Source organism: Thalassophryne amazonica, chromosome 3, assembly GCF_902500255.1.
Source record: "Thalassophryne amazonica chromosome 3, fThaAma1.1, whole genome shotgun sequence".
NCBI lineage: Eukaryota > Metazoa > Chordata > Actinopteri > Batrachoidiformes > Batrachoididae > Thalassophryne > Thalassophryne amazonica.
In genome coordinates this window covers 86156519-86172645 of record NC_047105.1, presented here as the reverse complement: position 1 = coordinate 86172645, position 16127 = coordinate 86156519, and the positions used below count along the sequence as shown (strand labels likewise).

The 16127-nt window shown below is 39.4% G+C and overlaps 1 protein-coding gene across 1 annotated transcript in view; it reads left to right on the top strand.

The window, feature by feature from the left end:
• LOC117507210 (uncharacterized protein KIAA1755 homolog) overlaps positions 1–16127 on the top strand; it is a 137463-nt gene that overhangs the window by 35453 nt on the left and 85883 nt on the right. Inside the window, exons 2-3 of the mRNA XM_034167026.1 lie at positions 5059–5256; positions 10721–12200. Coding sequence (XP_034022917.1) covers positions 5059–5256; positions 10721–12200 — 1678 coding nt within the window. The remainder of the gene's footprint in view (positions 1–5058; positions 5257–10720; positions 12201–16127) is intronic.

The window sequence follows — 16127 nt, the reverse complement described above, 5'->3', positions numbered from 1 at the left end:
CCATCTTTTTCCTTGGAATGAAAAAATGCCGAGCGCACGACACACACCTCACACAAAGGCTGCTTACCAGGAAATGATGCAATCGACAGGCGTGAAAAAGTTCACGCATGTGCACAAAGGTTCAAGGTTTGCTCATGCAAGCACACGTGATTCAAATCCATCAGGATTTTTAAAAAAATAAAAAGGTTCGATACTTTTCTAACAGACCTCGTAATTCATAAAGAATGCAGGACGTCTCATTTTGGGAGGAAAAAAATGTTTTAGTCGATTGTAGTTTATTGCCTGTATTACAGCGTAGAAAAAATTAAACATGTTTAATTTTCGGCATCTGATTCGCTTCATCCTTTGCATCCCTCACGCTGTTTTGGCGTTGAGTTACATCGTCTCGGCACGGGGTTGCTTCCACGTGGCGTCGTCATGACGCCGCATGATGCAGCTCGAAGCAGGCCCGTGTGAAAGGGGCTTTAGTGACTTTAATCCACACAAAAGTGACTCATGATTAACATATTTTAATGGCTTTGAGAGGGGTTAAGAAGCGGAGTTGCCGCTTCTGAAGAGCGGCAAATCAAATAACCATGAGCCAGCAGATCGAAGCATTGCTTCATTGATTCATGCTTCAAACTGAAGTTGCGCTGCAGAAACAGTTGATTACAGACCTGCTGCAGGGTCTGCAATCAACGTCGAGGAATGATCATTTTCCCAGCAAACACACACAAAAACAATGGCTGCTCTGAAGTACTGATAATGGAATCATTAAGCAAAAAGACTCTTGATATCGGATGATTCTTTTGGCTGTGGTTAGGGCGGTCTTGAGCCAAAGTGCCTTTTCCCTGGTTATACCAGTGCTAGAATCCAGTACATTCAGAAGGCATAACTGAGGTGTCAAAACAATTTTAACATTAAGACAGTTACATAATTTTTCCATAATGTTTCCCCAGTAACCATCAAGACTGGGACAAGTCAGAAACATATGGAGCATATCCCCAGGGGCAGAGTGACATCTCCAGCAAGTATCGGATAGACTGATGTTAGCCCTATGTAACTTCACTGGTGTCCAATATAGTCTATTAAATATTTTAAATTGTATCAGCTTAGAACGTGCATCCCTCATCAGCTTCAACATATGTTTAACCAGGGTATTCCATTCATCTCCATTAAAATTTGCCTCCAGATCTTTTTCCCCACACATCCTTCAATCCTTTATTAGCATCACTAGTATCTTCGTTTAAATATTTGTAGATATTGCTGACTAGATGAGGTAGACTATGCAATTTTTGAAATTTAGATTGTACCAGTGATTTAGAAGGAATAGTAGAGAAAGATGTTGTTAGTTTTGTCAGGCAGTCCTTCAGCTGGATATACTGCCAAAATTCTTTGTTGCAGAGGCCGTAAAGTTAATTGAAGATCTTCAAAAGTCTTAAATTTATTATCATGAAAAACATATTCTATCTGACGAATTCCTTTATTAAACCACTGACCCCAGAATACAGTCTTCCCTCCTATCATAAGCATAGGATTTTTCCAAACTGACGCTGAGCCAACGAGGAAAGGGGACATTTTTTTCCTTTTATTAAGCTGCAACCACACTTTCCGCGTATGCAATATAACTGGGTTGAATTTAATGGTGACACTGGGGACTTGAGACAAATAGTGTTCAGCCTTAAACGGGGCGTTGATTTCATCTTCCAGATGTACCCATAACGGTTTATCATCCCTATTTGATAAAAGTGCGGCTATCTGGGCAGCTGTGAAGGCGTCATGATATAGCTGTAAATTGGGCAGATTCACTCCTCCATGGGTTGTACTTTTGCCTGCCCACACAAATGTATTTATTAGTTTGTCTATTGTTTTAAATATTGATTGTGGAACTGTGAGAGGCAATAAACTGAAGAGATAATTCAATTTAGGAGCAATAACCATTTTGATTGCCTGTATTCTGCCCCATAACGAAATCTGGAGTTTATCCCATCCTTTTAGAAGCAGGTCAGTTTTCTGAATCAGAGGCTCATAGTTATCTACCACAATATTACCCAACCCTGGATTTAGTAGAACACCCAAATATTTGAGGTTTTTTGTAACCCATTTGAATTTCCAGTTATCAAAGTGACTCTTAAAACATGCTTTAGACAGGGGCATCACTTCACATTTAGTCCAGTTTACTTTATATCCCTATAGGTTTGAAAACTTATTTATCACATTTAGAAATGAAGGTACAGATTTCTGAGGATCAGATACCAGAACTAATACATCATTGGCAAAAATCAACATTTTGTTATTGTGACCACCCATGCATGTACCTTTTATTTTGTCATTCTGTCTGATAGCCTGAGCCAATGGTTCCAGAGATATTATGAAAAGCAGGGGCGAAAGGGGGTCGCCTTGTTTAGTCCCACGCTCCAGGAAGAATACAGAGGATCTCAACCCGTTAGTTGTTACTACTGCTTTAGAATTTGTATAAATCATTTTAATAATGTCTTGAAGAATTTTACCAAATCCAAATGTATTTAGTGTAAAATATAAATAGCTCCAGCTAACCCTATCAAACGCCTTCTCGGCGTCTAGTGACAAAGCTGCAATAGGGTCAGTTGAGTCTTGTGCTTTCCAGACCAGATGTAATAAACATCTCAAGCTATCAGAGGAAGACCTACCCCTGACAAACCCCACCTGGTCAGAGTGTATTATTTCAGATATTACCTTATTGATTCTAATTGCGAAGAGTTTTGTGAAAAATTTTGTGTCACAGCACAAAAGACTGATGGGCCTATAACTGCCACATTCCAAAGGATCTTTCCCCTTCTTGGGTGTGAGGGTGATTAATGATTCAGACATCGAAGAAGGTAGTTTTTGAGAAGAGATGGCAGAGTTGAATACTTTTAAAGTTCCGGACAAAGTTCTGATGCAAATTTTTTATAAAGTCCCGTCAATACCAGGGGTCTTTCCATTAGGAGAACTATTTAGAGTTTTCTTTAATTCTTCCAGAGTTATGGGTTGTTCCAAATTTTTAGCCAGATCTTCAGAGATTTTAGGGAGATGAAGTCGACCGAAGAATTCCTCTGCTTCATGTATTGAAAAACAGCCTTCTTCAGTGTAGAGGTCTTTATAGAAATCTTTAAAAAACATATTAATTTCTTTGTGATTATTTTGCCTTGCTTATTTTTAACAGCACTAATTTGTCAGGAAGCTTGCCTTGCTTTAAGTTGGCTGGCCAGTAGTTTGCTAGCTTTGTCGCCAGATTCATACCATTTTTGTTTAATTCTGTAAAGAGAGTATTCAACTTTTTTTGATATAATCGTATTCAGCTCATATTTAGCTTTTACCAGCGCGGCTAGTGTGAGTGAGCTAGGGTTGTCTCTATAATCTTTTTCAAACTTTTTTATGTCATCTTCTACCTTTGAAATTTTAATTTGGTCTTGTTTTTTAAGCAGGGATGATTGTTGTATTAATATGCCCCTGACGCAGGCTTTGAATGCATCCCACACTGAGCTCTGTTTTGCAGTTCCATTATTCGCTTCAAAAAATTGTTGTATGTCATTTTTGAGCTTCGAGCAGAAAAGTTCATTGTGGAGGTAGGTTTTTATTTTTAATAAATTTGCAAAAACAAAACAAACAAACAAAAGTTTCATGTTGTCATTATGGGGTTTTGTGTGTAGAATTTGGAGGGAAAAATGAATTTCATCCATTCTGGAATAAGGCTGTAACATAAAATGTGGAAAAAGTGAAGCACTGTGAATACTTACCAGATGCACACTATTTTGGCCTTCATGAAAAGCCATTGTGAGTCAAATTAGTCCAGCAACACAGTAGTGGGAGCACAATTTATTTAAAACTTTTTTTTTCCATGCTTTGTTATTTACCAGTAATGTAGTCCATGGGGATCTCTACCTTAAGGGTCAATGGGTCATGTCACTGACATGACCCACTGACCCTTTCAATGTTTCACTGCCATTCAATTGGCATTGAAACATTTTTATTTTTTTGCATTCAACACTTATTTTTCCATATGACAGCATATGCAATAAGCACACCTTCTAACTGTTGGAAAAAAATAAATACTTCTCCTAGCAGTCTTGCTTTCCTTCCTGTTAGCATTTGAGAACTATGTATGCTTGTTCAGTGTGCTTTTGATGTGGGGCATGATGAAGTTTTTCCCATGGCCAATTAAAAAACAAACAGAAATGTAGTTTATGTAATTTACACCACCAGCACTGGTTTATACACGTTAAGCCATCATGAGTCATCAGTTATGCTAGCCACTCCCAACAGCAAGACAACCAAATAAATCAAGTCCACAATAAAAATTGATTTAGCATGTTGGCATTAGTGCAAGGTTAAATGTTTGGGACCACACCAGCCACAGTGTGGGAATGACAGAAACCACTGTCAGTCTCAAGTGGTTCAAGAGAAAAACATGACACTGCTAAAGTCACAACTACAAACCCATAATCATCAAATCAATGACCACTGCTTATCAGAGAGAAACTTCTTTATGTTGAGAAAGTCGAGGACTTTTCTCCACAGCATCATGATGTTCTAAAGATTTAATCAACTTGCAGGCTCTCTGCTGAGAAGATTGTCAAGATCCTTTGTAACTGTGTTCTGTGTTATTTTGGCTGGAGGTTAATATGTGGAAAGCATTGGGTTTTCCTGCTCTGTTGCTTTGGATGTATTATTACACTTACAGACCACAATGACTACGTTGTAAGCACAACACCAACAGTAGAAGACTTTACTGAAGTTGGGTAACAATGATATCCTGAGGGACAACCCTACCCTCATGCCCTGGGCTATACGCCTATGGACTTGACCTTTTTAGAACATTCTTACATCAGGCCTTATCAGAACAGACCCTATTTTGAAATATTTTAACAAATTCCATTAATTGTAATTAAACTAATGTTTTCAAGTACAAAAGGTGAATTTGTTGCTGCGGATGCCTGTTTCAGGAGGAATATATGGAGACTTCTGAGCCACAGTGTATCACTGCTGCATTCAGAGTGAAGCTATCCACCGAGCTTGTGCATGGTGACTTCATTAACCTCCCTCTCTCCTGTCCTGCAGAACCCAGAGTCTCTGGATTCGTCCATCCAGTCTGCCCTGTCAGCCTTGTTCCCACCTTTCGAGGCCACAGCACCCATCGTTCTCAGTCAGCTGTTTCGCACCATTGAGGAACGTTACTATGGTGATGCATTGCAGTGTCTAATAGATTTCCTCATCCCCTCCAAACATCTGTTGGAAAGTGTGCAGCAAGCAGCATGTGTGAGTATCAAAGCATTTAGAAGACAAACAATCTCACTGTACATTACAACACCTGGCAATAATTATGGAATCACCGGCCTCGGAGGATGTTCATTCAGTTGTTTAATTTTGTAGAAAAAAAACAGATCATAGACATGACACAAAACTAAAGTCATATCAAATGGCAACTTTCTGGCTTTAAGAAACACTATAAGAAATCAGGGGAAAAAAATGGCATTCAGTAACGGTTACTTTTTTAGACCAAGCAGAAGAAAAAAATATGGAATCACTCAATTCTGAGGAAAAAATTATGGAATCACCCTGTAAATTTTCATCCCCAAAACTAACACCTGCATCAAATCAGATCTGCTTGTTAGTCTGCATCTAAAAAGGAATGATCACACCTTGGAGAGCTGTTGCACCAAGTGGACTGACATGAATCATGGCTCCAACACGAGAGATGTCAATTGAAACAAGGGAGAGGTTTATCAAACTCTTAAAAGAGGGTAAATCATCACGCAATGTTGCAAAAGATGTTGGTTGTTCACAGTCAGCTGTGTCTAAACTCTGGACCAAATACAAACAACATGGGAAGGTTGTTAAAGGCAAACATACTGGTAGACCAAGGAAGACATCAAAGCATCAAGAAGAAAACTTAAAGCAATATGTCTCAAAAATCAAAAATGCACAACAAAACAAATGAGGAATGAATGGGAGGAAACTGGAGTCAACGTCTGTGACCGAACTGTAAGAAACCGCCTAAAGGAAATGGGATTTACATACAGAAAAGCTAAACGAAAGCCATCATTAACACCTAAACAGAAAAAAACAAGGTTAGAATGGGCTAAGGAAAAGCAATCGTGGACTGTGGATGACTGGATGAAAGTCATATTCAGTGATGAATCTCAAATCTGCATTGGGCAAGGTGATGATGCTGGAACTTTTGTTTGGTGCCGTTCCAATGAGATTTATAAAGATGACTGCCTGAAGAGAACATGTACATTTCCACAGTCATTGATGATATGGGGCTGCATGTCAGGTAAAGGCACTGGGGAGATGGCTGTCATTACATCATCAGTAAATGCACAAGTTTACGTTGATATTTTGGACACTTTTCTTATCCCATCAACTGAAAGGATGTTTGGGGATGATGAAATCATTTTTCAAGATGATAATGCATCTTGCCATAGAGCAAAACTGTGAAAACATTCCTTGCAAAAAGACACATAGGGTCAAAAAATAGTCCGGATCTTAATCCAATTGAAAATCTTTGGTGGAAGTTGAAGAAAATGATCCATGACAAGGCTCCAACCTGCAAAGCTGATCTGGCAACAGCAATCAGAGAAAGTTGGAGCCAGCTTGATGAAGAGTACTGTTTGTCACTCATTAAGTCCATGCCTCAGAGACTGCAAGCTGTTATAAAAGCCAGAGCTGGTGCAACAAAATACTAGTGATGTGTTGGAGCGTTCTTTTGTTTTTCATGATTCCATAATTTTTTCCTCAGAATTCAGTGATTCCATTTTTTTTCCCCTCTGCTTGGTCTAAAAAAGTAACCGTTACTGACTGCCACAATTTTTTTTCCTGATTTCTTATAGCGTTTCTTAAGGCCAGAAAGTTGCCATTTGAAATTACTTTAGTTTTGTGTCATGTCTGTGATCTGCTTTTTTTCTACAAAATTAAACAACTGAATGAACATCCTCCGAGGCCGGTGATTCCATCATTTTTGCCAGGGGTTGTATATGCACACCTATCTTGTTAAATGCACAAGGTCAAACAGCAGTTATATCTCAGACATATGATTATTCCTAGAATTTGGAAAAGCCAAGAAATGTACCCTTTAAAATGCAGTGAATGAATAGATAAATGAATGTATGAGTCCATCTCCTCCCATTTGTTAAAAAACAATAGTTCAATAACAACACATTCTCACTCCCAACTCATCACATTTTGACATCAAATGTTCATTTTGACCAAATGTCATTATGTGGTAATATGGGTAACCCATTTTCATCATTATGTGATGTGTGGGGAATTGCTAACCCCAATCATAACCTTAACCATGTCCATAACGATAGCCAAAACCTAAATGAATGCTCCCTGATGAATAAATGAAGCAGATAGTTCCCTGCGTTGTCAGAAATAAATTATGCTGCTCTCAAAAAAAGTGCTTCCCTGCACTTCACTAAAATACTTAACTTGCCATATCGTGATGCAAAGGGGCACTGACCAAATGTAAATATGTGACGAGTTGGGTGTAAAAATGTGCTGTCAAAAACAATCAATTATCTTGTAACTTAACAAATTAAAAGGGGAAATTGTAGACACACTCTTCATACCTGGTGAATTTTGAAACACCAGATCAATCAAAAAAGCAATTTTATTTTGCCTATGCAATATTCCATAGATGTGTCTGCCCCCTGCTGGAGGGTTAGTGGATACTAGATGGATTGAGTAAAATTATATGAAGTTGTATATATGTAGCTTGTGTGCCACTGCTGAACACCAGGCAGGTCATACGCACAGCAGTGTGCTCTGCCCACGAGCTCCCTTGCATGTAAGCCAGCAACATGATGTGTAACGTTATGAATATGGGACAAAACATACAACAGAACATGGAAGGAACACTGGAATTAAAGAAAATGTGGCTGTGGATGATACCAAAACTTTTCATCATTAGTTGAAATTTGTGATGGTGAACTCAAAACACTGTTTTGAAATATTTCAAAACCTTTGTAACACCTAAACATTGTAAAAATCATTCCAGTGTCTGTTTCAAAAAGAACACAATGGGGCCTCTTTACATCAGCAGCTGTTTGAAAACACATGATTTGTAACATAATAAATATTTAACTAACGAGGATCACAGTGTTTGAATTCATAAACAGTACTTAAAAGGGACCTCTTGTACATTTTTTGGTATAATAGTATCATTTGAAGTGGTAAATAAAACTAATATTTTCAGTTATTTTCAAAATTAGGATTCCTATTAAACATATTCAGTAAAAGTAAATCACCACTAGAGGCGCTGCATTCAAACAGGTAGGGTGACATAATGTATGTATATGGCTGGAACCCGGTTGCTCTGGAGCTCTTTCACTTATTACATGGACGCCAAACAGAGAAATTTAACATTTTTTAGATTTTATTTTATTTTTGTGCTGGTGGATCATGGGATGTATTTTCATCGCAGAAAGAGGTGACTGATGGCTCTGTTAAACACTGACGTCACATGAATGATTGAGGCGCAGCTGTGACTATTCAGCTTTTAAAATAAGCACATTTTCTTGTTGCATAACAAAATCCCAGCGTTCTCTGGTTCAGGCTGAAAACACAGAAAGACGCCTTTTAAAACGCTACATTTCTTCAGTCACGACAAGGAACTATTTTCAGATGTCGTTGTCCACAATCAGGATGCATTATGTGGACACATTTTCATCAGGCTGTAATGATGAATCCGGCTGAAACGGCATAACAGATAAGATTAAGACTGTGTCTCGTCCCGCGTTTACACACTTACTGAAGTCAAATAATGTTGAGACTGCAGTATCTTTCAGCAGGTTTTTTGGTTTTAAACCCATTCTCAGTGGGACAAGTGATGAACTGTGAGTAGCCGTTACATTAGTGGCTGCGTCTATAAGTGAGTGAGTCAGACTCTAGTTTTACACAAGTGTATAAACAGCCGGTCAAGTGTTCGCACACACAGAGGTTGTTTGTGACAATCCCGCTGATCGCACCTGAACTTGGTAAATCTTTTGTCAGTCCACCTTATTGACATTCTCCCTCTGTTGCACATAGAATTCAATATGGATCCATTAAGGTGGGTGCTTTGTCCCCACGCGCATACATCAGAACATTTCTGACCAATCACATGCGTTCTTTATGTTGTTGTGAGTTCGGCTGCTCCCATTATTGTTCAGGGTCACCACAGCGGATACAGCCAGATACGCATTGGGATTTTGCACAAGTTTTACGCCGGATGCCCTTCTTGACGTAACTCCAGTTTTACCGCTGGTGTTCCGAAGAGGTCTCCCATCCAAGTACTAACTAGATGCTGCACTCATGAGCTTCTGAGATCTGATGGGATCAGGCTTACACAGAGCAGACCAGCTGCCAAATGCATTCTTTATAATTATTTATTTTATCGATTTATTAATGATAAAAAAAAAAAAACCCTCATAAGAAGGGAGGGATAATGCAAGTTTTTAGTACATTTTCTAAGATAAAATAATAATTATTTTTAAGCTAGCTCCCCTTTAAATATTAAGGCCCTTTGGCATCCCCCTTTTTTCTCTCAGGGTCACCACAACAGATCCGAACTGGATGTGCATGTTGATTTGGTGCAAATTTTACACCGGATGTCCTTCCTGATGCAACGCAACATAACATGGAGAATGAGCAGCGGTGGCCTTGAACTGGGAACATTCCTCTCTGGAAATTAGAGCACTTAAAGCGCATCCACAGATTGCGTTTACTGTCTCCATTAAAAACAAATCCACATGGATAGCGGGGGAAGAGGGGAGAGGGAGGGCCAACAGTGACTTTTTATGACCGTGTTTTGACATATGTACTCCCAAGCTGTAGGGGGAGCAACATTGAGAAAAATACAACCAAAAAAACTGACGAAACAGTGAAAAACTGACCAGACTTACATAATTTGTCCTCATGGGAGTATTCTACAGAGCGCCATTCCTTCCCGTTTCATCCCAAATAGGAAATCAGGGCACCATTTGAAGCATCACAGTAACGTCTTGATCCATCTTTGTCAATCTTGAACAAATTTGGTATACATAGTTGTTACAGCCATCATCAGCACCAGTTTTGAAATAGCACGAATGCAAAGACAGGAGGCAGAGATGTAGGTGGCAGAGCTGAAGATGTGGGAGTGACAAGGATAGACAGGATTAGGAATGAACATATTTGAGGGACAGCCCAGCTGGGATGGTTTGGAGATAAAATCAGAGAGGTGAGACTGAGATGGTTTGGACATGTGCAGAGGAGGGACCCGGGGTATAGGAGAAAGGGAGGCCAAAGAGAAAGAGAATTTATGGCTGTGCTGAGGGAGGACATGCAGGTGGTTGGTGTGACAGAGGAAGATGCACAGGACAGGGTGAGATGGGAACTGTTGATTTGCTTGGACAACCCCTAACATGAGCAGCCAAAAGAAGAAGAAGTTGTCTCTCAGCATATGAGTGGTTGTAAAGTTACTGTACATGTAGCTTGAGATGAGAATGTTTGGTGAGTTTCTTTCATTGCCACTGCTTCAGACTGGTGCCTACCTACGTCACTGCAGCTCATTGTCAATGTAAAATTTAATGATAACAAACTGAACACATATTCTGACACATAAACTACAGTGGATGCATATTTTACAATCGGAAGGCTGCCTATTATGCAAACAGTAAAAAGCAGTAAGGTTAAAGTGCTCTAGTTTCAATGTGTTATAACAAAATGACATTGAAATTGTCATTCTTGCATGTGTTTTCAGGCTGGGTTCTCTGATGTGCTTTTCCGCTGTGAGGGCTGGCCCTTGTGTCTCCATGACAAGACTGTCATCCAGTTAGCACCACTCAACCCTCTGCTTCTGCGTCCTGGAGACTTCTATCTACAGGTTGAACCTTTCGGGGACCAAGCAGCACGCATTGTACTCAAAAGTCTCCTGGAAGAAGGATGTCGAGAAGTAGAAGAGACCCCCGTCTGTGAGACATCATACTCCTGTATCTTCACCGAAGAGTGGCTGCAGGATATCAATGAGGATCGCCATGGGACTCCTCTTTCACGTTGCTTGCTTTGTACAGACCAAGGTGTAATCAAGTTACCCTGGGCTAAAATAGCTATCCCAGAGTTTTTAGACAAGCCTAAGATCATGCCTACTTCCTCCTCTGCTTTTCCTTCAGAGCCAAAGCAAGTCCCAGTTCCCTCCCATTTTAGCTCCTCAACCCTTCCACTGGAAGACGTTCTTCCTGAGATGGACAGGAAGACATCATCTTCAAAACCTGTGGGTTATTCTTCTAAACTTGTCAAAATGGATCATGATAAACGAACCCATAGATCACGCACCAAACCTTTAATGAAACCTGTGGGCTGGGTTTCACCAAACACTTGGGACAGTCACAACAATCGAGAACTTGAGGGTGATTATGTAGACCTGATGGATCTTGCAAAAGGGAATGACAACCATCCAAGTTCGCCAAATTCATGTTTGCTCAAACCAGCCAGACCACCATCAGCTGTACCAGTTGAGACTAGTGCCCAGTGTGGACATGTAGTTAACCCATGTACTCCCTGTAGCCAGAGAACACTGGGACTTGATTCCACTGATCAATACTTGCAGTGTAGGTACAGAGATTCTTACATGGCAGCACTGAAAAATCCCTTCACATTTGAGAAGGTCAGTGTTGATCTCCTGTCTGTTGTGGAGGAGGTCAGTCTTTGTGAAGATGGCGAATTAAGATCCAAGGACACATATGAAGCTCAAAGAGAGAACACGTGTGGGCACTGTAACAAACCTGTGATGAGACATGAGCCCTGTCAGAACAGACACAGCTGTGATCCAACACCAGAAACCGTTATATCCAGGGGTTCTGGTTCAGAAAACCTTTTCAAGGAACCTGCCACTGCTTTGAAATCATCCCCTGGTTTGAATCATTGTCAAAGAACACAAATAAAAGGTTTTCTCCACCAGCTAGGCTATGATTTGAAGGGCTATCCATCACCTGTTCAGACCTGCGATGGTAACATGACATCACAACAGAAAGTGGAGGTGGTGAAACCATCAGGAAAGCACAAAGTAAAGCTTCGGTCTCGGTCCACAGTGTCAGAGACGCCTAAAGGGAACCCAATGCTGCATCAGCCCACTAGCAGGGCTCACAGTGATGTTGGTCCTGAAGTGATAATGCAATGTAGGCAGCATTCACTGTTTAATCAGGTGTCTCCAAAGCTGGAACGACGACAGTCTCCTAAAAAAGGTAAGCAAAGAAGCAATGAAGAACATTCAGAACACTTTATTCATCCCAGAGGAATGTTACATTACAGTGTTATGGAATATTATATTACAACTGTACATATTAACAGAGACACGAAGACATGAAGAACATGAACATCAATATGAAGAGCAGTGTGCAAGAAAATGAATGATATCAGAAGAAAATAAATTGAAATTAAATATCTAGATACATAAGGCTACTTTTAAAACATCTTCAGCCTGAATAACTGCACCTAATTGTTACGGATTAGATCTCAAATAGTCAAAATCAAACCCCAAAATGCAGACAGCTAAAGGCTAGGTGATTTATTTCCACAGAGGAGGAAACAGAGTTCAAAAAATAGAGTAGCACGAGAAGAAATTCAAAGACTGAGTAAACATGCGAAGCGGGAAAACTATAAATCACGAAATACTCACAGAGATAGATACGCAGGAATGACAATGATCACAGTGAATCAATCTGCAACAGAAATGTGGACGAGTGAGGGTTTAAATACCAAACAAACTAATTAGTGACATGTGTAACAACTCAGGGAAAAGGAGGAAGGAACAACATACATGAAATCTAAATGAACATGAGGTGACTGAAAACAAAACCTGAACTCAAGAGCTAATAGAAAATAAAGCATAACAATAAACACAGCAATAGCAAAAAATACAACAGAAGTAACAAAAACAAACATATGCTGTAAATGCAAGTGCAAAACTACAGAAACTAACATGGAACTCAATCTGTGTATAAGTGAAACCGAGACAGGACTAACAAGAACTAATACAAGGCTACTCTCAGATAATACTACAATAGAACATCAAAACAATAACTGAAAACTAATACCAGGAACATAAGTACACAAGCACCACGCAAGAATTAAACGCCCAGGAAATTCAATCCCTATAGTGCCATAAGTTTCAAGCGAGCGAGCAGGAATTCTCTATGCGTAAGCAGAAATAAACTTTGCGTGAGCAGAAATCAAGTTCAAGCGGGTGGGGGAGCGTTGGTCCTCGGCTGGCGCCTAGCAGCTGACTTAGAACTGGTGCGGACCAGGGGAATCCGACTGTTTAATTAAAACAAAGCATCACCTTTGCGTGCACGGAGTGATTATTTGCGCGCACGCAGTTAATATCTACACATGAACACATTTTTTACGAGAGTCGGATTTTGTCACTGATCTGACACCATATCGGTGCACAGCCATTTTGAGTCTATGCTCTGTTTCAGGTTGTCCTCTGACATACACTGTCAACTGTGGGACCTTATGTTATATGTTGACAGGTGTGTGTCTTTCCAAATCATGTCCCATCAACTGAATTTACCCCAGGTGGACTCCAATTAAGCTGTAGAAACATCTCAAGGATGATCAGTGGAAACAGGATCCACCTGAGCTCAATTTTGAGCTTCAAGGCAAAGGCTGTGAATACTTTTGTGCATGTGATTTCTCAGTTGATGTATTTTTAATAAATTTACAAAATTCTTAAAAAAAAAAAACTTCTTTACATTGTCATTATGGAGTATTTTGTGTAGAATTTTGAGGAAAAAAATTAATTTAATCCACTTTGGAATAAGGCTGTAACTACTGATGCCGGCAACATGTTACTTAGTAACACATTACTTAGTAACACGTTACTCTAATCTGAATTGTTTTTCAGTAACGAGTAATCTAATGCGTTAATCTTTCCAAATCAGTAATCAGATTAAAGTTAGTTCTCCAAGTCACTGTGCATTACTATTGCAGCATTAAACTTGGCTCATGGGCAGGGGGAGTTGGGGTTTGACTGAACTGCACACTTTCAGCGAGCTGCGAGCTTTACCACTGTGGTTTTCAGCAGCAGTTCTGAGTCAAAAACAGTCGTCGTCTCTCAAAGCGTGGTGACAACAGCACATCTGCACTGACCTTTACAAACACATTTTTACGCTTCCCCCCCCTTTATTTAAAACTCTGAGCGCCACTCTGTATTTGTCTCTCGCTAAAAACAGCTGATCTGTGATGCGTGAACAACAAATAGTTTTTTCTACTTTTTTTGCACTCAAAATCTCTCTTTGTGAGGATGACATGACATAAAAAAATGCTGATATAACTTTTTAACCTGTCAATCTGGTCACGATTTCTGCACAAATAAAGGTATCCATTTTTCCTGCTCAAATGCCAAAGCAGGGGCGAATCCAGATGGAAAAGGGGCGGGGGAGGGCCCCCTCACAACACCCCTAGATTAAGGTCCACATTTAAAGTCTTTTTTTTTAACTACTACTACTTCTGCTACTACTACTTATAATAATAATTTCAACAACTAAATTGTGTACAGAATTTAAATGTTAGAAAAATTAAATGATTTAATAGTTACATTTATAAACTAGAAGCACTCAGAGAGTGCAAACCTCCGCCAAGGCCATGGGGTCACTGACGCCATAACATCTACACGCCGTGGAATCATTGAACCAAAAAAAGTCTAACAATGATGTTTGTTCAGTAGTAAAAAAAAAGTTTCATCTGCTGTGACTGGATAGCATGTATCCTTAGCGCTTGGCATCACAGTTTATTGCAACTTGCAACTTTCCCAGAAGCTACTGTCATCTGAGCACTGATATTGATATTGCATGTGCTTATAGACAAGAACAAATGAGACAAAATTCAATTTATTATTCAACTAAACTGCAAATATATGAATTGTTTAACATTTATGAAACACTTCACTAAACAAGGCCATAGGGTCACTGACCCTAAAGAGATTCCCTCCTTCCCTCCTTGGCGGAAGGGAGTTTTTCCTTCCCACTGTAAGTGCTTGCTCACAGGGGGTCGTTTTGACCGTTGGGGTTTTACATAATTATTGTATGGCCTTGCCTTACAATATAAAGCGCCTTGGGGCAACTGTTGTGATTTGGCGCTATATAAAAAAATTGATTGATTGATTGGCACAGTGATCTATTTCTTTTTGTCTCTTTCTCTAAAATTGTATATAATAATCATTAGATTATTAATATATAAACAAACATAACCTCCTTGGCGGAGGTAAAAATAAATGTAAGAAATATTACAATTTGAAAACAAATGCACCCAAACATGATGACAGTTGCAACTGCTTAATGCTAACTTTTAACATTGAAAATGCCATAGACATGCTAATGCGTTAGCATCGGGATCCGGATCGTGATCCGGATCACCACTAAAATTTAATCACTTGTTCCTCTTGTCATTTCCAACCACTCCACAAAATTTCATCAAAATCCGTTCAAAACTTAAAAGTTATCCTGCTGACAAATAGACAGACAAACGTGACCGAAAACATAACCTCCTTGGGGGAGGTAACAATGTAGGTTAGAAATTGCAAGTTTTACTGTCACAGTGCTGTCAACAGTAAAATGAGGCCAAGAAAGACTGACTTTTATTTTTTATAAAACAAATATTTATGTTCATTGAAGTCAAGAAAGGGTGACTTTAAAGTGAATTTTAGCAAAATGGGTTATCATTTTCATGTTGAGGTGGTGGAGGGTGTGTCAGCAGCTGCTGAAAGTAACTATAACGTAACTAAATAAAGTACTAAGTTACTTTTTCAAAGAGTAATAAGTAATCAGTAATTGGATTATTTTTTCAAAGTAACTGTGGCAACACTGGCTATAACATAAAATGTGGAAAAAAGTCAAGTGCTGTGAATACTTTCTGGATGCACTGTACATTATGCATAGAAAGTATTATACAGAAAGTGTGTTGAAAGGAAATTCACGTTTCAATCAAATCTCTTGTTAACAAGTTATAACTGTTACAACAAGAGGTACTCATTGTGTAAATCAATGCTCAACGGTGCACTCAACATTCTGACCAACACTCAACCGTGACCATCTGTGCATTAGAAAATCTACTCCACCGTGCTCTTCTGAATCATTGTTCCAAGGGCAGCAGTCATACACTCAACAAAA